The 23,631-nt window shown below is 41.4% G+C and overlaps 1 protein-coding gene across 1 annotated transcript in view; it reads left to right on the top strand.

Moving 5' to 3' along the window:
• The window catches only part of ATG7 (autophagy related 7), a gene marked incomplete at its 5' end in the record, with an annotated part of 223,312 nt that overhangs the window by 23,588 nt on the left and 176,093 nt on the right, over positions 1–23,631 (top strand). The window contains 8 exons of the mRNA XM_079713922.1: positions 2,412–2,512; positions 4,132–4,247; positions 8,278–8,368; positions 9,128–9,272; positions 14,512–14,670; positions 18,249–18,443; positions 21,559–21,762; positions 23,468–23,583. Of these exons, the coding sequence (XP_079570048.1) occupies positions 2,412–2,512; positions 4,132–4,247; positions 8,278–8,368; positions 9,128–9,272; positions 14,512–14,670; positions 18,249–18,443; positions 21,559–21,762; positions 23,468–23,583 (1,127 nt within the window). The remainder of the gene's footprint in view (positions 1–2,411; positions 2,513–4,131; positions 4,248–8,277; positions 8,369–9,127; positions 9,273–14,511; positions 14,671–18,248; positions 18,444–21,558; positions 21,763–23,467; positions 23,584–23,631) is intronic.

Below are 23,631 nucleotides of genomic sequence, written 5' to 3'. Positions count from 1 at the left end.
GTGTAAGGGTGATAGACTGAACTGAACAAAGACGTCAGTGAATCTACCACAATAGAGTTTATTTATATTGTTGTTACAGTTACCATTTATTGAGCTCTTGTCTTGCTCCCAGTCTCTGTGCTAAGTGCAGGTGAGAGTTACCCTCTAGATAAGAAAATTAAGGCATAGAGAGGTGAAGTAAATTGCTGAAGGTCAAATGAGAGTAAGTGACAGGACATTTGATCAGAGCCTAGGTTTATGAAGTCATACTTGAAAACTGAAACTCAGCATCTCTATATGAATGGCATTTCCTGGATTGATACTATCAGGGTTCTTCCCAAATAAAAATTGAAGAGCCTTTAGACACCTGGTAAGATTGAGCCTTAATAGAGACTGTGTTGTTTTGTAAGCTATATAGGATTTTTTTTCTCTTTAATGGTCTATAAAGCTCTGTAATTCTGGAGCTAGAAGGAATCCTTTGAGGTGAAATTATTTTACAGCTTCATTTTACAGGTGAGGGAAGACCTTCCCCAAGGTCTTAAAATCAATTAGCTGCAGGATTAGAATGCATGCCCGCTGGCGCTCCAGCCAGTGCTTTTTTCACTGCATCAGGCCATTCTCTTCTCTTCTCTGCTGGATAACAGAGAGGTAAATGCCTTCGGTGAATTTTTTAAAATGTGACGTTGAAGCAGTGATTACTTAATCATGTAGTATGCCTGGCAGATGCCCTCTGTCACAATTGATAGAGGGGAACGAAATAAAAAGGTGCCCCACGTGGTGGCGGTGGCCAGCTGGACCAGAAGAGCTCCAGGGAGACAGTGTCTTCATTCAGAGGGAGCGCTAGGCTAGAGGCCTCATTCTCAGAGCTCTCTTGCTTCCCATAGGAACCTGTCTCTTAGACCATGCTCTCACCTTCTCACCCAGGAGAATCCCAGAGGCATTCTGTTGTCATGTCTCCTTCATCAGCTCTGGTCTGTAGCAGTTCCTCAGACTTTTGTTGTTTTTAGTGACCTTGACCTTGACAGTTTTGAAGAGTACTGGTTCAGTTATTTTGGTCTAATACCTCTTAATTTGGGTTTGTCTGACGTTTACTTATGATTAGATGGGTTATATTAGATGGGGTTATTTTTGGAAAGAATACCACTAAGGTGAAGTTCCCTTGTCATCATTATATCCAAGCTACCTGATACTCACATGGCATCCCTGATGGTGTTAAACTTGATCACTTGTTTAAGGTAGAATTTGCCAGCTTTCTCCACTGCAAAACTACTGTTTTTTTCCTTTGGGTGTGAGTCACTAAGTCGAGCCCACACTCAAGGAGGAGAATGATTCAACTCTACTTCTGGAGGGGGAGGTATCTACATATGTTGTTTGGAAATCTTCTGTAAGGAAGATTTGTCCCTTCACCTTCATATTTATTTATCTCATCGTTTATGTCAGTATCGACTCATAGATACTTGTTTTATACTTTAGGTTATAATCCAATACCACGTTATTTATTTTGTTGATCAGATTGTCCCAGCCTTGGCCATTGAGAGCTCTTTCAGGTGTCTTGGGTGCCCGCTTGACATGCCCCCCATCCTTCTGTTTATTGAGCACTTGCTTACTTTCTGGTGTGGAAGGTGCTTCAGGCTCATCTTGTATTTTCCTTGCTGCAGCCCTAGAATTAGCCACGTAGCCATGGAGCCCTGATTCCTTTTGCAGGAGAATCGTGTTTAGAAATCAAGATCTCATTGTCTTTTGAGAGGAAGGAGACAGAAAAAGTGAAAGATGTTATGTATAACGTACAGAGGGCTATGGAAGCAGAGAGGACAGGGTGACGCCCTCCACCAGGGGCAGTCTTCACTGAAGACATGGTGTTTGAAGTTCAGTTGAGTTTTCCAGTTGGCGATCAGGGTTGGGGGAGCTGGAGGAGGGAGGAATGAGAGGAAATATATGTTAGCGATATCAAAGGCATCCTGCTTTTTAATTTGGTCTCACGATGGATTTACAATGGTAGTGACCCTTCTTTGATTTTCTCATTACATAAAAATTAGCAGTTTTCTCAGATGATGTCTCTTTGTGAGGGGATTTTCTCTGTGTGAGCCCTGACAATTGCCCTTCCTCCCTCCTGGTTTTCCTTTCAGTCTTCCTTCCTTCCTTCCTTCCTGGCACCTTCTAGGAACTAGAATGTGTCTAGTTCCTACTCTCTTCCAGGCCCAATGCGAGGCACAGGGGGTGCAGAGAATTTGACAGCCCCTGCCACCAAGACGTTCTCTTGTCTGGTGTGAGGTCCTCTGGCTTTCTTCTCTTCCTTCTAGCCCTTCACCAAGTGTCTAATTGTTGATGCTTTTACAAAACAGCATAAATAGGAAAGAGGAGGGATTAGCAGTGTTTGTGTTGTGAATCTGACATGATACTTGCCTCACTGAGAAAACCTTTTCTGTTCACAGATAACTATTGGTGTATATGATCCCTGTAACTTAGCCCAGTACCCTGGATGGCCTTTGAGGAATTTTTTGGTCCTAGCAGCCCACAGATGGTATTTACGTGTGTGTGTGTGTGTGTGTGTGTGTGTGTGTGTCTGTGTCTGTCTGTCTTTGTCTATATGTTTTTGACATTGTGCCTAACTATATCTTATATTTCTGTTTTCCCAAATGGATTTTTTTCACTGCTGGCATAGAAACCAGATAATAAATCAGTAAATCAGTCATGATCCCGTTTCCATCAGTGGTGAGCCTCTAAGCAGGTCTGTTACGGAGCTTCAGACTCTGACCATACAGCCCTAAAGATATTTTAGAGTAGGGCAGGGCCAACAGCTGGAGGTCCCCATCCTGAAATTCTCTAGCCCTCCCTTCAGCTATCTGAGTCACGTTCAGATAGGATTTTCCTGTTGCTACCATCTGCCCTTTTTCCCAACCTTAGACTAAACAGACGGTAATATACATTTGAAAAGATGCTCAACGTCATTAATCATCAAGGAAATAAAGTATAACTAGATACTACTCATTAATAAAGATAATAAGATGCCATTATGAAATACTACTACATACTCACCAGATAATGAGATACTCACCAGAATGAGTCTAAAAAGATGAGAATACCAAGTGTTGTCAAAGATGTGGATGAATTGGAACCCTCAAACACTGCTGGAAAACTGTTTGTCAGTATCCACCAAAGTTAAAAATATCTATAGCTCAGCAGTTTCCCTCGCGGGTATATAAAGCACAGAAATGCATACTCAGATGGAAGCAAAACATACACAGGAATGTTTATAGCAGCATTATTCTTAATAACCAAACACTGGGAATAACCCAGATGTCCTTGAACAATGAAATGGACAATAAATAGTGGTATATTCACTGCAATGGGATGCGATGCTGTAGTGAATCTGAATGAACTATTGATACACATATCAACATGGATGAATTTAAAAAACATAATGTTGAGTGAAAGAGGCTGGACCTGAGACAATACGTGCTCCCTGGTTCCATGTATGTAAAGGTCAAAACAGGCAAAACCCATGTCTGGACTTAGAAGTTGGAGCAGGAGTTACTTTTGAAGGGGCTGGTTATTGACTGGGAGGAGGCATGAGACAAGCTCCGTTACATTTAGGATTTGGATATTTACCTCTGTGTCTGCTTTACTGAAATAACAGTGTTCACTAAAGATAGCTAGATGACAGATCATCTGCAGAGGGAGAGCGTTATACTTGCTTGTCCTGGTGGTGAGTCTGTAGAGCTGTGGGCTTCCTCACCACCGCCCGAGCTGCCGTCTCGTAGACTGTACGTTCAGGTGGGAGAAGGGGGACCAGAGGAGCCCGTGCTTGTCTTGGAGTTTCTGTTTAATATCTTGTGAGCTTTTTTTTGTCTGCATTTAAGGTTCATTTGTCAGAAGTATTTATGTACAATGTGAAATTGTTATATAAAACTCACCTAAAAAGAAATCATAGCCAGTTCAGCGCTCAGCCTCTAAACACTTGGACAAAGGAAGCCTGCGTGGATATGTTCAGAATCTCTCAGAGGTCAAGGTCATCCCCCGAGGGTGTCAGGGAGGCATAATTACAATGAATTGAATCCTCTCCACCTGGGTTTGGCGAAGCTCTTACGTGAGCTCTTTCTTTTCCTTCCTTCAAAAAAATTTAAAAAAATCTGGGCCCGACATCAGGAGTAGCAGTTTCCAGTCTGTTGAAGTCCTCTGCTTCCGGGACCGCACTCTGCAGGGGATGAGAGACGTCACCCACAGCATCATCTTCGAAGTGAAGCTTCCAGAAATGGCGTTTAGCCCAGGTAACTTGCCGGTCTTTGAGAATGCATATACTTATCATTTACCAGAAACCAAATTAGGTTTAACTTTTCTTTCATCCCTTCACAATGGCAATGGAGGTGGAAGAACGTACAGCTCCTACCTCTTTGCCACTAGGAACTCTTCCCTGGAACAGAGGGCATGCTCTGCAATTCAGACAGGAACAAAGGCAGAGATTGTCCTCAGGGTATTTCCTCCAGGCAGTTTTTTCAGTCCTGAGAATTTTTTTTCCCCTCTATTTTCTGTTTTTGCTTAACATAAAATCTTTATTCCTTACCTTCTTACAGGAAGAATGAAGTATTAATGCACCTACGTATTTATTTGTTACAAAAAGTTGTGTGTGATCTTATTCTCCATATAGTAAGCCAGTCAGCAAAAGTGCCATTTCTCCTTCCACGTTTAATATTCTTCATCTGATCATGTGTGCTAGGCATCAGCTATTCGCCTTGTTTCATAAGTTAGGAAACTTGGGCTCACAGATAATGTTATATATATAGATGTGTGTGTGTGAGTGTGTGTGTGCGTGCATGCGTGTAGATATACATACATGCATTTATTTATATATTTATGTTTATGTACACATCACAAGGACAGAATAACATACCCAAATTTGAGTAAAATAAAGGTAATAATGCCCACCTCATGGAGTACCCCTTATGAGGAATCTGACTCCTATGTAAAAGACAGACACAATGGTGGCATATTATAGTTCCTTAATAAATGCTAATTTATGGTAATTTCCTATCTTACGCAAAGCCGAGAACCTTTTCCAAGATGACCCCTCAGATTTCTATGTCTTACGTGCTGCCCAGAGTACTTGTACATACCTACATGGTTTAATTTGCTCCATACAGCACCTGCATTGTTCCAAGGAACATTGCTTTCTTTAGTCCGTGGATCACGTGCCTTAATGTGAGTGTGTGTATTGGGGGTGAGGGGTGTTAAAATCTCTGCTTCATCAGGCAAAAGAGGAAGCTGTTTACTTGTTAGTTTAGAGCCTTAAAATATCTATCGGCTCTCTGCCGTCTTTAGATATTTAATGCATTTGATTTAGCACCCTCTTCTGGCACATTCTAAAATAGCTTCCATGTGATGTTTCATTAAGCCGCCACTGGAAGGTAGCTCCAGGGGAATGAGGTGAGCAGGAACTAACCAGTAATGCGGCCTCGTCTCCACCTGGCAGGCCACCAGCTCTTTCCACATGTCACTCACTTAATCCTGTCAACTACCTTTTGAGGGAGGCACTTTTCTTTCCATTTTTTAAGATAAAGTCACTGAATTACTCTTACTCCCTGCTCCCAGTGATATATCACTGATGCTTGGTGAAGCTGGCAAACCCAGGAAACACCGTGCAATTCCATTTGAAAAAGAGGTTTTCTGTAGCGCAGTAGTGCTGTCAAGTCTTTACACTTGATATTGAGTGTAGATTATTTAGTTTAAGAAAGGCAGATGTTCCTCTTTTTTCATGTAAATTAATGTTTTCCCTCTTAGCTGTAAATAAAACCTTATAATAAATAAAACTTTGTAAAGTTATTCTGTATTGTAATGTGAACTGAAGGTATTCGCATGGTAGTGTCTTTTAATATTTCTAAGACATCCCATAGTTACAATGACAGTGTTACAAGAAATGCAATTTTGAATATCCTGTGTCTTCTTCTGCTCTTGGTGGTGCAGGCAAGCTCACTCCCCTGTGCTGATACAGAGTATTTGAGCAGCTGGCGGAGGGAAGCAGCAAACACTGCTGAGGATGGGAGAGCCCTCCTTTCAATTCCTGTCCTTGGTGTGCTCCTCCTCTTTGTCCAGCTAGGGGAAGACAGGGCCTAACTTTCCCCTAAAAAATATTTCCTCATTAATTTGGGGTATGTCTAATATGGAAGCAGATATGATAGACTAAATATTATGGTCACCTATAGTATTTTTTAAAATTATCAGTAAGTTTAAAGTACATCTAATTTTCTTAAAATGGCTGTAACATCTTGAGTACAGAGATGTTTTCATTTGCAATGACATTTTGTGTTTGTCTTATAATTTCTTATCTGTAACAGGAGAAAGCTAAGGCTGGAGTTATTAATTATAGTACTAGACTGTGTTTCTGAATTTCTTGTCAAATTTCTGTGCATGTGTTAGAGAAGCATTTTTAAATTTAACATGAGAATAGTAAGAAAATCAAACAAAATATGAGTTAGTAACTGGTTTGAACTCTTTTTTTTCCCCCAGAAAAATGATTTTGGAGTTCTTATCCTCTTTAAGAACTCAAATCTATTATTTCAGTTGAGGATAAGAACTCCAAAATCATTAATCTTTTGTGGTGTAAAAAAGGACCACACCAGAGCACCTGAGTTAAAACAGGAAAAGGCTCATTTGTTTTTCGGCTCCGCGCTGTGAAAGATGCCCTCAGCCAAGTAGCTTTTGAAGATAACTGACCCCCTTGTTTCCCATTGGTCGTCCTGTCCCAGAAATAAAAAATTGTGTAAAGCAAATCAACACCTCTAGGTCCCATAATTATATTGAGCACTATTATTTTAAGAAACAAAGGTTGAAAGCTAAAAAGTTCCCAAGGAAAGGAAAATAGAGGTGTTGATAGAAATATAAAAGTCAGAGAATGTCCAAAGAAAACCAGTGTACAATTAGAGACAAATGTAAAATTCCTGCCATAGTCCTGTATCTCTTAACCTTAAGTCAAGGAGCTTCTGTTCCTTCAGAGACTGTTACTTCAAGCAGATATTGGAGGTGATGCTGGAAAGGTAGGTGGCTGAGTGAATTCCCTGCTAAGGAGTTGAGGCTTTATTGTGAATTTTGGGAATTCAGTGAGGAAGGGAGAGCAACTGAGGTCCCAAGGTGTGGGGAGTGTAAGACTGGGTGGCCCCCATTAGCAGGATTTACAAGGCCGGGTTTCCACCAGTGAAGCCAGGTTTCCACCAAGGAAGCCAGGTTTCCACCAAGGAAGCCAGGTTTCCACTAAGAAAGCCAGGTTTCCACTAAGAAAGCCAGGTTTCCACCAAGGTGAGGAGGTAACAGCAGTATTCTGCAAAGCCGTTGAGATTTTTAAGAGGACTTTGCAACAGTGGAATAGAGCAGCATTACCCTGAATGTGTCCTGTGAGATTTTAATTGGTGTTACTGGTTGAGGGTGATATTGGAGAGCCAGGTAAGGTTGGGAAGCTCAAAGCCAAATCAGACAGAGTGGCTCCTTTACTGCAGGTTTCTCAGAGCTTTATCTCCCTCATGTGCAATGTGACGCTCCAGGTTTGGGTGGTTGTGGGGCAGAGGGAGAACACAGGTAGGTGTACAGAAGCATTTCCCAAGCCCGTCAGCCATGGGGTCTTTATCCTCTCAGAGCTTTGCGTGGAGCACATTTTGAGAACAGCTGGAATTGGACTTACAGAGGCACCCATTGCAGAGGTTAAAAGAGGTCAGCGGGAAAGGGAAGAGTCAGAGGAGAGGAAGGTCTGAATGGATAAGGATGTGCTTAAAGGAGAGGGCAGCTTAACAGAAGAGCAGTCCCTTGGGCTGAGGTCTGGAGACAGGTAGGCGCAGTGATGGAACTGAGAGGCTGGGTGGAAGGGTAACGTAAGGATGAAGAGCGGAAGGGGTGCGCTCAACGGAGAGGTCCAGGTCCAGGTGGGAACTCAGCAGAAGGTGTGCTGCAGTCACACTGGCTTGTCATCCTAAGGTAGAAAGCCCTTCACAGGGTTAGACCTGCTCCAGATATATATTTTTTTTTGGAGCAACTTCCAGTAACTACAGAAGTTAAGGCAACTCGGACCAGAGACCAGGGCTGTTTCAGAAGCCCTTCTGCAGGAAGACAGTGCTTGGGTCTGAGGGTCTCTAAACCAGATTCCTAGTGGCTCAGGAAAATGAGGCAACTGAGGCAAGTAGATGCAAATTCTGGCCTGCAAACCTCCTTGAAAAAGAAGTGAACTAAAAGCTTATGGATGCGTGAGCCATCTTGCTGCTTTGAGTTATTTTTTATTTTTCCCTCCTTCCCTAAACTTACTGTTTTATTTGCCTTAAGATTGTCCCAAGGCGGTTGGATGGGAAAAGAACCAGAAAGGAGGCATGGGACCAAGGATGGTGAACCTCAGCGAATGTATGGACCCTAAAAGGTATACTTTGGAAGCCGTTTTCTCCAGGGTGCACAGCAGGTTCTGTCAGGCCAAGAGCATTGCCCAGTTCAGTCAGGGGACGCCTTCACACTGATGACACGTGTTAATCCACTCTTGGCTGCCTCTTGATTTAAGTTTGGTTGTGAGAATTAATATTAATGATGGGTATCCTGAAGGACACACAATTCACGTTTCTCTAGACATTCTAAATTTCGTTCTTGCTTCAAGCTCAGACTCTTCAGACCTGTGTACCTACACCACCTTTTAATTCTTTATTCATTGCCCTTTGATTTTGTCCATTAGCCTACACTGAAGGACATTATAAGAAATATTTCACAGAAACCAGTATTGTATTGAAGGCATGATGTAAGTACCCCCTTTACTGAGGAGACAGAAATTTCTCTGTTTTCAGTATTAGGAAAATCTTTCCTCATAAGCGACTGGTGTGTTTTTATTCCTGGACACAGTAACTCCTACACCTGGTCATGCTTCCCATTTCACCTTGGCTGCTGGGAGCTCAGGATCAGATTGGTGGCCCATCACTGTGCAATTGCAGAGGATAATGGTGGCATGTGTTCTGTGTGGTCACCTTTCTCCTCCTCGCTCACCCTCAAGCTTTGTTGTACTTTTCCTTCGATACTAATTTCCATAGTATTTGTTTCTTATTATCTCATACAGCTACTTTCTATCTAAAAAGGACAAGATTGGGGCATAAATGAGTGATTGACTAAATAAATAAATAATTCTCTCATTTTCTAGGTTAGCTGAGTCATCAGTGGATCTAAATCTCAAACTGATGTGTTGGAGATTGGTCCCTACTTTGGACTTAGACAAGGTTGTGTCTGTCAAGTGTCTGCTGCTCGGAGCTGGCACCTTGGGTTGTAATGTAGCCAGGACATTGATGGTAAGTTTGTGGGGGTCAGATGTTACCTCTAAAGCTGTGGCTTCTCTTCTTATTTCACTATACAGTCCACCTTCCATACCTGTGGGTTTCGCATCCGAAGATATGGAGGGCCTTGTATTTTATGTAAGGGACTTGAGCATCTGTGGATTTTGGTATCCCCAGGGGCTTCTGGAACCAGTCCCCTATGGATAGCAAGCGACGACTACAGCTGAGTGCCTTCTCTCTCCCAGACTCCCCCTATTCTCTCTCCCTCCCTCCCTTCTCTTTTTCCTCCCTGTCTTCCTCCCTTTTTTCTTTTCTCAGTATCTCTTTAAGTATAAAAGGAATACATGCTTTTATTATAAGGTAGAAACAGGAACTCTCCCTCCACTCCCATCCCAAGTCACTTACCAGAATTAAGCAGACTTCACAGATTATTACACAGCATCTTTCCCTGAAGTTTTCGTAGGCATGTGCAAATGCAGAGAGAGACATTTGTCATCTTTGCTCTTAGTTATTTATTTATTTATATTTACAAAAATTGGATCATAGCATACTGTGTATAGCACGTTTTTATTTTTAACTTAATATAACAATAATTGTGGTTCTCTTTCTATGTATTCCATATTATGTATATGTAGGATTTTATTATATGTCTTGCCCTCAATTTATTTACCAATTTCAGCATATTTTTCTTTTAGAGACGCTGTTGAAGTGAACATTCTTATATCTTTACATGTCCGTGGGATTATTTCTTTAGGAAAAAAGCCCTAGAAGTAGAATTACTCTGTTAGAGAGAATGTAAAACAGAGCTTTTAAATTTGCATTTCTTTAATTAGTGAGGGTTAGTATTTAATTTTATTTCTTTTGTGAATTTTATTTCTTCTATTCATGTCCTTTGGGCTGTGTTTCTTATATATTGACTAGGAGTTTCTTTTTTTAATGGATATTAGCCTTTTTCTGTAATATAATGCAAATATTTTTCTCAATTTAAGTTATCTTTAGCCACATAAAGGTTTTTAAAATTTTGATGTTATTAAATATGTCAGTCTTTTTCTTTATGGTTTACAGAACTCTTGTTTTTATGTTTAGATCTTTATCAATGTGGAATTTATTTTTGTTTTATGATGAGAGTTAAATATCTAACATTTTTTCCACAAAGTGGACAGTCATTTGATTGAATGGCATTCGTTCAATAATACAAATCATCATTTTCCCACCTTTATCAAACACTAAATCTCCTTATGTACCTGAGTCTCTTTTTTGGATTCTATTTTGTTCCATCATTCCATTTGTTTGTTCCTGCATTATTACTCGTAGCTTTAACTCAAATTACAATGAATTTATAGATAAATTGGGAAGGATTGACATCTTTACAATATTGATCCTTAGTTCCAGAAGCATTGTATATCTCTTAAATTATTTAGATCATCTTTGTAGCATTTTCTTTGTTTAGGTCTCCCACATGCCTCATTTAGTTTATTTTCACATGTTTAATTGTTTTTTTTCTTTTAAAGATATGTTCCTCCCACTAAATTTTCCAGTTGACTATTACTGGGATATATAAGAAAGATATTCTATCTGGCCATCTTTCTAAACTTTCTTAGTTATATTAGTTTTTTGTTTGATTCTTTAGAATTTTGTCGGTTGATAAGTATTCCTCACCAACATTTATACCCATTTCTAAGATTGACTAGGACTCCATGGTTTTGCTGAGGAATAGTCATGAGAGTCGGCATCCTCATTTTGTGACTGATTTTAATGAGAAACTTCTTTTTTTTCCTTTAATTTTGATATGTGATATTGGTTTCTGCTAATGCTCTTTTATAAATTAAGGAGGCAGATTTTTATTTCTAGTTTACTATGAGTTTACATCAGAAATGATTGTTGAGCTTTATCAAATACATCTATCAAGATAATAGTATTCTAATGTTGAGCATTCCTGGAAAAAACCCTATTTGTTCATGGTATGTTATTCTTCTAATATACTGTGGGATTCAGCTGGTAATGTTTTATTGCTAGGTTTTACATATGCATTCATAAGTCAAGTTGGTTTATAGTAATGTTTTTCCTTTTCTTTGTGGTGTCGTATATCTTGTAGCTGAGTTATGCTACTTTTATAAAATAAAACCTTCTGCCCTTTTCTATGCTCCAGGACAGTTTAAGTATATGACTTATCAGTTCCTTGATGGTTTGGCAAAATTCAGTTATAAATCCATCTGGGCCTGATGCCTTTTGGAATTTTGTTGGCAGTGAGGGCAGGGAATCTTTGTGAACTTCTACAAATGTTTCTATAGTCATTGACCTTTTTAGATTTTATACCTCTTTTGAGTCAGTTTAGTCATGTTGTTTTCCTAGAAAATCATCCATTTCATCTAAATTTGAAAATTAATTGATATAAAATACATGTGGTATTCTCTTACCATCTTTTATTTTATTTCATTTTTTAAAAATAAATTTCTTTATTTCTCTATTTCTTTTTTGGCTGTGTTGGGTCTTCGTTGCTGCATGCAGGCTTTCTCTAGTTGCAGCGAGTGGGGGCTACTCTTCGTTGCGGTGCGCGGGCTTCTCATTGCAGTGGCTTCCCTTGTTGCGGAGAACGGGCTTTAGGCACACGGGCTTCAGTAGTTGTGGCTCGTGGGCTCTAGAGCACAGGCTCAGTAATTGTGGCACACGGGCTTAGTTGCTCCACGGCATGAGGGATCTTCCTGGACCAGGGCTTGAACCCAAGTCCCCTGCATTGGCAGGCGGATTCTTAACCACTGCACCACCACGGAAGTCCTTCTTACCAACTTTTTTTTTTTTTTTTTTGCGGTACGCGGGCCTCTCACTGCTGCGGCCTCTCCTGCTGCGGAGCACAGGCTCCGGACGCGCAGGCCCAGCGTCCATGGCTCACAGGCCCAGCCACTCCGCGGCATGTGGGATCCTCCCGGACCGGGGCACGAACCCGCGTCCCCTGCATCGGCAGGCGGACTCCCAACCACCGCGCCACCAGGGAAGCCCCTTACCAACTTTTAAATCTTCTCTTTATCCTCTCTTTTATCTCTCCTTATTCCTAATGTTGAATATTTGTGTTTTCTCTTTTTTTCTCTTTCTCAGACTTGCCAGGGAGGCTTGCCTATTTTATCAGTCTTTCCAGAGAACTAAACCCTTAATCTCTTTATTCCATAATTTTTGTTTTTGTTTTGTTTTGCTTCCAGATTCATTAATATCTACTTTTATCTTTATTCATTTCTTCCTCCTTTTTTGTGGAATTTATTTCATTCTTTTCCTAACTTCCAGAATTAGGTACTTAAGTTTTCTTAGCATTTTTAAAATTATAAAGTCATTATAGACCCATTGTAGAAAATTTGTAGAGTATAAGAGTTGTAAAGCAAGAAAAGAAGACCCATTTTTCGACTACATTTTCACTTATTTCTTTTCAGTGTTTGTTTAATGTATATTGAAAAATCTTATTTGATATATAAAAATGCCCCTTGCTTTTACCAATTAACATTGTAAACACTTTCTCATGTCATTAAAAAGGATACCTAAAAAGCTTTCTTAATGGCTGTAGAATATGCCTTCTTGTATGATGAAACATGATTTACTGTGACATTCCCCTAATGTTAGACATTAACATTGTTTCTGGTTTTTTACAACTCTAAATTATGTTACAGAGAACATCTTTGTGATTGCATTTTTGTCAGTATTTCAGATTATTTCCTAAAATAGATTGCTGGAAGTAGGTCAAAGGATATGAACCTTTAAAAAGTTCTAGAAACCTATTGCCAAATTGCTTTCCAGAAGAATTATACCAGTTTACATTCTCAATCAGTAAAATAGTTTTTTCATCACCCCATCCTCACCAGCATTGAGTATTGTAATTTTCTTTAATCTTTACAGATTAGCCATTTAAACTGTGTAGCATTCCAGGAAACTGAAAGTTAAGTGTGAGAGTCCACATGCATGTGACTAACCTGTGGCATGTTTGTAATTTATGTAGCTTTCTTCCCACCGCCAAGCATGTTCCCAGACTGCCTTCCTTGCTCTCCACTCAGCATTGCTTTAAGGAATGCAAAAATACTCCCGAAATAAATATCCCCAAGCCAAGCACCAGTGACTTGGATTTTCCATACTTTTATTCCCCCTTCATGGTAGTTTGCTTACCTGGTGAAAGTCACTTATAAAACTGGGTGGCTAGACCAAAGTCACCATTGGGCTTCAAAACAAACAGCCGACTTAAACTATGCTTTCAAAAGAGTGGATTCTGGCCCATCATCCTCCACCCCGACAGTGAATCTTGGGTTGTTGTTGACTGTGCCCCTGGAATCATCAGACTAACTGAATTTCAAAGTCCCTAATGGAAGGATATTGAAATAAGACAGAGATCAGACTCAATTCTGCAGCCAATCCTGGCAGGGCTTCTCTTACATCACTGTGCTTGTTTATGGTTTACTAAAATACACATACCCCATCTCACCCCAGAAAGTAGGCATCTTCATTTGGTTGCCACTCTGAGGATCTCATTTCCTCCCCACCATTAACCAGATCTGTGACCTAAGATAAGTCACTTATCTTTTCTGGGCTTCAGTTTCTGTATCTGTAAAAGAAAGTAATTGAACTAAAGATTTTAAAGAGCCTATCTAATTTTAAAATCATGTGGTTCTATAAGACTTTATAGGAGATGGAATTGAAGTGTATGAAATCATGAGAACTATCTCTGAGAATGTAGAATTGTCCCCTGCATTCCAGAATATTAATAAGGGCTTTGCCTCTTGGAGAAAAAGTACAAAATCTTCTATGATGTTATACAATTGGAAATAACTTATAAGTCACTTTTACGAGGAGCTAATTCAGGCTTTAAGTGAATTTTAGGATGAGCTGTTATTTATGCTTACTTATTCATTCAGGGAAAGCAAGGACATTGGGTGGCTCTTGCTAATCCTTTTAAGACAGTAACAGGGACAGTTCTTATGGGACTCACCCCCAAAGCTTCCTCTGGTGCCACTGTCAAAAATAATGAATTATTAGTCAGACCCACAATGACATTTCTTAGTCTTATTACTGTAGGAAGCTAGGCACTGTGTGTATAATTATTTTGTCTTTTAAAGGAAGTTGACAGTGTCAAAAACTGAATTTGCACAATTCAATTTCTGGAGCTTCCTGTATTTTGAGGTTCCCAAGCTGCTCCAAAATAAAACCCCTTTTAGGGATTTCAAGGGAGACACCCTGTGAAATGTTCATCAGAAACACACCATGATCTCCTGTTTCCATGCAGGGTTGGGGCGTCAGACACATCACATTTGTGGACAATGCCAAGATCTCCTATTCCAACCCTGTGAGGCAGGCTCTGTATGAATTTGAAGATTGCCTGGCAGGTGGTAAGCCCAAGGCCCTGGCTGCAGCAGACCGGCTCCAGAAAATATTCCCCGGAGTGGTACGTTGATGCTGTTTGAGAACGTCTGAGGTTTTCTCCTGGATCTTTCAGTGTTTAAGTCTCGGGGAATGAGGCCCTGTGGTATTGCTGAAAGGGAGTCAGACATCTGTCACTTACTACCAGGCCCTCATCATGTGGCCGAACCTCTGTTTCCTCATCTCAGAGATGCAGATTACAAGAACAAAACTCTCATATATTATTATGAAAATAAAATGAAGAGTACATGAAAAGAATGTTTTATAAGTTGCAAAGTGTTATCTGAGTTGAGGAATTTGGGGTACAAATATTTTTAGATACTGCCTTGTTCCAAAGGGATTTATGGTGGCTCAGATGTAGGATATTATTTTCCTCATCACCAGAATACTTGATAGTTAGTACAGGTTTATGAAATTAAGTTGAATGTAAGTCTGCAGAAGAAAGATCTGGCTAATGGTTAGCTTTTTATTCCAGCTGCTTCTTATTTTTGACTTTCATCATTTATTTTAAAAACAATGAGGCAAGTCATTCAGCTCATTTGATTCAAAATTTGCCAGTGTTTTTGAGGTCATCCAGCAAAAGACATTCTGCATCTTGCATGCTTAATCAATTTATGTGACAGAGGTTAGATTAGGTGTCTCCGAAGTATCTGTTTGTACTTAAAGTGCCACAAGAGACTCTTGGCCCTGGCTAAAAATAAAAAACCTGCTTTCTCAAAATTTCTCTGTTTAGTCACTCAGCATTAGATTCATTCATTTTAACAGTCTTTGCTTTAAAAGCAACTTTGACTGTTTTGCCCATTTCATCCATGTACCAGAGGAATGTCATTTATTGGGCTTTATTCAACAGTATTGATTGAACACCCACTGTACCCAGTGAGGTGCTGGATGCCAGAAGAGATAAGAATAAGTTACACCCCATCACTGAGGAGGCATCTTAGTTAGTTTTCTGCTGTGACAATATTGCATATCACATACTCCCAACATCTAAATGGCTTACGATCATAAACATTATTTCATGCTCATGGGTCTGCAGGTTAGCCATAGCTTAGCTGTAGGCTAGGCTGGACTCAGTCTTCGAGTCAGGTTCCAATCTGCTCTGTATGTCATTATTTCAAAATCTACGCTTCAGGAGCAGCAGTCAGCTGGTCCTACTCTTCTTATGGTGGAAGGTAGAAGTGTAAAGGAGTTGGTGAGGCTTACCATACCTATACCTGTTAAAGTTTCAGCTCAGAAATGGCCCTGTGCAGTGTCCTCCATCTCCATTGCCAGAGCTAGTCACAGGGCCAGGCCCTAAGTCAATGGGGTTGGTCAGTATACCCTGCCTTCCTCGTGGGAGGTCCTAATAAGTTGTATGGCAAAGGGCATGGACATACAATTCTATCAGAGGGAGGCAGTGCACAGTCAGGAAGAATAATTCATTCTATCACCAGAGAGTATCGTGAACTCCCCTCTGGGCCCAGACAGACCTGGCTTTGAATCTGAGCTCTGCCTGAAAGTTTTGCTTGCCCAAATCCTAGCCATGGTCTATGACCCAATGCAATTCCCCCTATTTCTTTGTTCAGTTATTCTATGACTTACTCACTCCTCACATACTTATTTAAGGCCTACTGTGTGCTGGGGACTGGGGAACAAGGCAAACGAAGTTCCCCTTCCCTTGCATGGAACTTCAAGTCTAGCTGGGAGCACGGTCAATAAACTAATTTCCTAAACGGTTACACTTGTAACAAGTGCATGAGGCAGGAGCTCAGTTGCTGTGAGAATGTTTAACAGGTAGGCCTGACCTAAACCAGGCTTCCTTGAGGAAGCTAAGTCCTGAAGCATGGGTGGGAGTTCGCTAGACCAAGGCGGGGCACAGCTGTTTGTGCAGAGGCCTGAGGTAGGAAGCAGCATGCTGCCTCTGTGGACTGAAAGAAAACCAGGCTGGCTGAAGCATGGAGGTGAAGAAAGACACAGAGCTAGGACGTCAGCAAAGGCCAGGTCATGCTGGGCCTTAGAGATCAAGTTCACCTTTTCTTGAAAACATCAGCCTACCAGGATCAAGCCTCTTCCTCAGCACCTACATCATGTTACTCCATTTTACCTATTGGATTATGCATTCCTTACCACTGGGAGCCAGGTCTCTTATACTATTATCCTTCATGCCTTATAAGTAATACTAGATAACGCAGAATGCATCTAAGTACTAGTGTAATTCATCAAATTCGTGAAAAGTACTTGTGAAACTGTTTCACTTATTGGTTAGCCAGGCTTATGTAATTTTCTTTGTGTATTCAACTTAGTGTTCAACAATCAATATTGTTGATATTTTCATTCAACAAATACTTACTCATCACCCTCCTTACACCAGGCCATGGACAGAAGGCTAGTCCTAAGTGAAGAAGACATGAAAAGAACTGCTCGACTACAAATACCATGCCTAATCCTGGGGTTGAATTAATTGAATAGGAAAAAAACCTGACCTTTAATAAATCAAATAACTATTTGAGGTCACCATTTTTTTTTTCTCCCAAAGGTAAGGCAATAAAATGTAGGATTGTAGAGACACACTAGGGGTTTTAAAACCCAGCTCTGGACATCTGCTTCCAACCCTGAAGAGTAACTGATAGACTAGCTCTCCTACCATTATGCACCTAAAAGTTCTGCACCTGGGTAGATTATAAAAAATGACTCTTCAGACACTGAACAATATGTAGTGAAAGACTGTGGTCTCAGAAAGAAATGTTTGTCCCAATTTATTGCATGCAGACACTTTTTAGCCCATTGGCACTCCTTTGTGACTCACAATTCATCTGCCAAGACATTGTGGAGCCAGCAGGGGACAAAAGGTAAATTACAGAGCTGTTCTAAAGCCCCCATGAGAAATCCTGAGTCCCCACACTCAAAGAGAACCCAGGTTGCTGGGCAGCTTCTGCTTTTGGACAGGGAATGAAGCTTCACTACCACACATAGCTGTCACCCACCCCCCAAACAAATATCTATACACTCCTAAGTCAGTTTTCTAGTTCAAGTCAGCAAGTAGAGTTTTTTGGTTTGGAGGGTTTTGTTTGTTTTTAATGCATATACTCCTAAGAAGATTAAGGCAAGACTAGCAGCCATTCTAATCTTATATGAATTTATTAAATTATTTTTGTTCTGACATCCCATTTGGAGGTATTCTACCGTAAGGAAGTGGAGGGGAGGGCAGCTTGGGAATAAGTGGGGAGAGACAGCCTGGCTGGATGGAGGGACTTGCGCTGGCAGAGGGCATTTTGATGAAGTTTCTTGGCCTCAGGTTGTAGGAAAGAGCCAAAGGTACACAGTTTTTTCCAGTGTTCACCTTTTCTCACACAGGAAGTGTCCCCCACCCACTTTGGAACTAGGATCCGTGTGTCTCTGTCCAGCTTCAGGGGCCCTGGGTGACAGGAAAGGGTGGTCTAGGTTGAAGAGGTGAAGAGGGTTGGGGGCACAGGCAGCAGAAGGCTAAGGCAGAGTGGTCGTGACGGAGAGATTTCAGGCTGTAAGCGACCATGCGTGCACACTTGTGGCGACCGGGAGATGCGGGTTCTGAGATCCCACCTGTCCCTTTGCTTCAGACCCCCCCTCTCTCTGGTGTGTCCCCAGAACGCCAGAGGGTTCAACATGAGCATCCCCATGCCGGGACACCCAGTGAACTTCTCCAGCGTCACCCTGGAGCAGGCCCGCAGGGATGTGGAGCAGCTAGAGCAGCTCGTCGAAGGCCATGATGTCGTGTTCCTGCTGATGGACACCCGGGAGAGCCGATGGCTGCCCGCCGTCATCGCCGCGAGCAAGAGAAAGGTAGAGTGTGGGTCCTCTGGTGGTGACTTAAGGCATCATCTCCCCAGGGGGAAGTGTCCCCAGTCCGCCCCCTCCAGAGCAGAGGGTGCTTTGTGTGGCCTAGTGACCTGGTACAAGAGGGCTTCCTCCAGAGACTGTCTCTGCCTTATGCACCATCATCCAGCATAATTGTTACCCTTTACTGTTTAATTTTCATAACCACCCTGTGAGGTCCTTTACTGGAAGGGACACTCTACTAACAATAGAATGTAAGCTCCAAGAGGGCAAAGATTTTGTCTCATTCACTACTGTTGGGTCAGTGACAACTTCAAGGGCCAAAAGAACTGAATGGTTAAACACTGCGTTGGCCAAAAAGTGCCTTCAGTTATAAGTAAAAATAAGACACATTTTTCATTTTCACCAAGAACTTTATTGAACAATGTATTCACCCTTTTGTTCCACTACCTTCTGCCATTTTTCAGGCAACTTCATAATTCCATCTTCCCAAAACTTTTTTTTTTTTTTTTTTTTGCGGTACGCGGGCCTCTCACTGCCATGGCCTCTCCTGTTGCGGAGCACAGGCTCCGGACGCACAGGCTCAGTGGCCATGGCTCACGGGGCTACCGCTCCACGGCATGTGGGATCTTCCCGGACTGGGGCACGAACCCGTGTCCCCTGCATCGGCAGGCAGACTCTCAACCACTGCGCCACCAGGGAAGCCCTTCCCAAAACTTTTTATCTTTTTGAGCAAAGAGCTGTTCCAGGTGCCTTTTACAGTCTTCCAGGGAATTGAAATTTTCCATTAAGAGAATTTTGTAAAGACCTAAATAAATGGAAATCCAAAGGTCAATGTCTGGTGTATATGGCGGATGAATCAGAACTTCCCAGCCAAGCTGTGACAGTTTTTCCCTGGTCATCAAAGAAACGTGCAGTCTTGAGTTATCCTGATGGAAGATCATGCATTTTCTGTTGACTAATTCCAGATGCTTTTTGTTGAGTGCTGCTTTCAGTTGGTCTAACTGGGAGCAGTACTTGCTGGAATTAATCGTTTGGTTTTCCAGAAGGAGCTCATAATAGAGAACTCCCTTCCAATCCAGCCATATACACAACATCACCTTCTTTGGACGAAGATTGGCCTTTGGTGTGGTTGGTGGTGGTTCATTTTGCTTGCCCCACAGTCTCTTCCTTTCCACATTATTGGACAGTATCCACTTTTCACTGCCTGTCATAGTTTGTTTTAAAAACGGAACGTTTTCATTACGTTTAAGTAGAGAATCACATGTGGAAATACGGTCAAGAAGGTTTTTTTTGCTTAACTTACGTGGAACCCAAACATCAAAGCAATTCACATAACCAAGCTGGTGCAAATGACTTTCAACACTTGATTTGGATATTTTGAGTATGTTGGCTATCTCCCGTGTGGTATGACATTGACTGTTCTCAATTAATGTCTCAATTTGATCGCTGTCAACTTCAACTGGTTTACCTGACCGTGGAGCAGCGTCCAGCAAGAAATCTCCAGCACAAAACTTCTCAAACCGCTTTTGATACATTTGATCAGTCACAGCACCTTCTCCATACACTGCATAAATCTTTTTTTTTGCGTTTCGGTTGCGTTTTTACCTTTCTTGAAATAACAAAGCATAATATGCCGAAAATGTTGCTTTTTTCTTCCATCTTCAATATTAAAATAGCTACACAAAAATTCACCAATTTTGATAAGTCTTTTTTTAAATGCGTGCTGATATGACAGCTGTCACATACAATCTAACAAAATTGTTTCGAATGACATTAAAGACAACTAACTGCTACTAGAGCCATCTTATGGAAAAAACAGAACGAACCTTTTGGTCAACCCAATAAATCACGGTACATATGTGTGACAGAATAGTATGTAGCCGTTCACGGTTATGTCTTCAAATAATTTTAATAACATGGAAAATACCACATTATGTTAAATAAGCAAGATATAATATTGTATATTTTTTATCAACTCTGTTGATATATGTAAAGATATCTACGTTTCTCAAAGGGTGGCAAGAAGAAGGGAGAAAGGGAGGAAGGGAGTGGGAGAGAAAGAGAGAAAATAACAGGGAAATACTTCAAACTATTAATAATAATTGTTTGAGCTGTGAGATTGTGAGTGATTTTTGTTTTCTTTTCTGGTATGGTTTTCCTTGATTTTTTCCAACTTTCTGTCTAACCATAAATTTGGGAGAATAAGTTAAATTACAACTAAGAGAAGTTCTTACAGTATAAATGAAAAAAATTGTCCTCAAAGACCTATGTGGGGGGCTTCCCTGGTGGCCCAGTGGTTGGGAATCCGCCTCCCAATACAGGGGACGCGGGTTCGAGCCCTGGTCTGGGAGGATCCCACGTGCCGCGGAGCAACGAAGCCCATGCGCCACAACTACTGAGCCTGCGCTCAAGAGCCCGCGAGCCACAACTACGGAAGCCTGCACGCCTGGAGCTCGTGCTCCGCAACGGGGGGAGGCCACCGCAATGAGAGGCCCGCGCACCGCAGCGAGGAGTGGCCCCCACTCGCCGCAACTAGAGAAAACGTGCGCGCAGCAACCAGGACCCAATGCAGCCAAAATTAAATACATAAATTAATTAATTTTAAAAAAGAAAGAAAATATTCAAAAAAAAATCCTATGTGAAGGGTGAATTATATGGTATGTGAATTATATCTCAATAAAGCTATTATGAAAAAAAATCTCTGTAGAAATGACAGAGGACAGCATAATGCTGGAAAGAATGGGTTTGAGAACTATCGAGACAGTTTTATACACCTACCTTTTACCAGCTAAGTGACCTTAGGCAAGTTATAGAAGTAACCTCTCTGACTTTCAGTATCCTCATCTGTAAATAGGAAATGTTTGCTGGGAATTTTAAATGAAACCAAATGAGATAATTTATGTTAATCACTTGTCAAGTCTTTTGCACTTAATAAGCCCTCAGTCTTGGGTAACTTTTAACAACATTAGCTTCTAGAATCTAATTATAGTCATATGCAAACATTTATTGCAAACACTTATAAAATAAATTTTTTAAGTGGACCAAATATGAAGTTAGCCATGTGTGTCTTAAAATATGTGTCTCTTAACTCTAGCCTTTTATTCCTTGAAACTCACAGCTGGTCATCAATGCTGCCTTGGGATTTGACACATTTGTTGTCATGAGACATGGCCTGAAGAAGCCTAAGCAGCAGGGAGCCGGGGACTTGTGCCCCAGCCACCCTGTGGCACCTGCCGACCTCCTGGGCCCATCACTTTTTGCCAACATCCCTGGCTACAAACTTGGCTGCTATTTCTGCAATGATGTGGTGGCCCCGGGAGATGTAAGTGGATTTCTTTGTTATTCCAAATATTTCCTACAACTGTCTCACCCACTGGAGTGGAGAGACCCAGTTCTTTCCTTTACGACTATTTAGATATTGTCTTTTAACAAAGAGAAAAATTCTGCATTTGGGGGACGGGGCAGGGCCTTATCCCTCTATGAGCCTTGTTTGACATCAACTGTGTACAGCTCTTCCCTGTTTGCCAATGTAAATGCAGCAACAAACCATTTTTATGGAAAGCTCAGCAAGGAAACTGCAGGCTAGATTGGTTCCTGGCAGTGCTTAGCGCTGTATTCTGTGTGTATCTTAGTGAAGAGGGCATTAAATGAGGAGTCTGAAGACCCAGACTGCAGTCCAGGCTTGGACACTGCCTCACAGGATAATTCCAAATAAGTCTATTAGGCTCCCTGCGCTTCTGCAGGATGGGACTGAGGCCCAGAAGTTTGTCAGGCTCGGCATGTCAAAATACAGGATTTCCAGTTAACTCTGAATTTCAGGTAAATAACGAATAATATTTTAGTATAAGTATGTCCCATGCAATATTCGAGATCTGTTTATGCTAAAAGATTATTTGTTGTTTATTTAAAGTTCAAATTTAACCGGGCATCTTGTATTTTATCTGCCAACCCCAGTAGGGGAGGGACGAATACTTTCCCTGACTATTAACAGTGCAAGGTGGTTCAAACATGGAAGTGCTCTGAGCAGCAAGCACTACACTGTTCCAGCGTAAGGTTCTGTGTTCTTAATGCTGCCATGGAAGCAGGGTGAGCAGGAATGGTCTTTCATCAGAAAAGGCGATCACTTCTAGTAAAACAAAGCAGAGGTGTTGTCTGTACCCTCCCCTCCATTTTCACCTTCTATTAAAACTTGTTCCTTACTAATTTACACCTCTTTTGGATGACTGGCTTTTGTGTCTTCCCAGTATAAAGAAAAAAATATCCTCTTATGTGAAGAAGGGTGGCTTTATCTCCATCGTGGGTTATAATATACAGCTGACCCTGTTATTTCATTATTACCAACAAGTAGGATTAAGGATCAGCTGCAGTAAAGTTACATCTGTTCATAAGGCAAAAATTTCAGAGTCAAAGTTATCCCTAACAACCCCTTAAATTTGCCCAGAGTTGGAAAATCAGAATTTCTTAGGTTGAACTAACGAAGGCTTGTGTTTGGAGCCACAATGTAGCAAAAATACTTGCTCTTAAGCCCTGAGATCACGCTCAGGGTGACAAGATGCCTCCACTGTGAGGGGCACATGGAAACAGAGGATGGCGGGGACAGCAGATCAGTGCTTCCGTCTCCCGGGCACTCCGAGGGTTAGCGCAGTCATGGTGGGAGGGCAGGACCATTTGCTCTGTTCAAATGTTCTTCCTGTCTGTGCCTCTCGCTCTCAACTCACAAGCACAGTAGAGTTGAGTCAGTTAAAAGAGTACATGATGCCACTCCATGTATGAGGCAGCTAGGCCCCCCATCTTTGTTTATAACTGCTAATCCTTTTTAATGTATTACCTCATTTAGTTACCTAACTTGTATATTTTGTTTTTCTTGGTACTTGCAAGAAATGGTATTATGTGAGGCTGACTGATCTTTGCCAACAGTGAGTGTCTGGTATGTGATAGAGCTTTATTGTGGAGGAGTTTCATGCTTCACACAGCTGGCGTTGGGTGGAACAGAACTTTGCATTCACGTCAGTGACTGTTCTCTGTAGTCAACCAGAGACCGGACCTTGGACCAGCAGTGCACTGTGAGTCGTCCAGGACTGGCCATGATTGCAGGAGCCCTGGCGGTGGAGTTGATGGTTTCCGTTTTGCAGCATCCAGAAGGGTGAGTTTGCCTTTTAGAGATGGGTGTTTAAACAAAGAAAGCTTTTGT

Source organism: Hyperoodon ampullatus (assembly GCF_949752795.1).
Source record: "Hyperoodon ampullatus genome assembly, chromosome: 10".
Classification (NCBI taxonomy): Eukaryota; Metazoa; Chordata; class Mammalia; order Artiodactyla; family Ziphiidae; genus Hyperoodon; species Hyperoodon ampullatus.
Note: the sequence above shows the minus strand (reverse complement) of the source record. Positions and strands in the feature narration are given on the sequence as shown.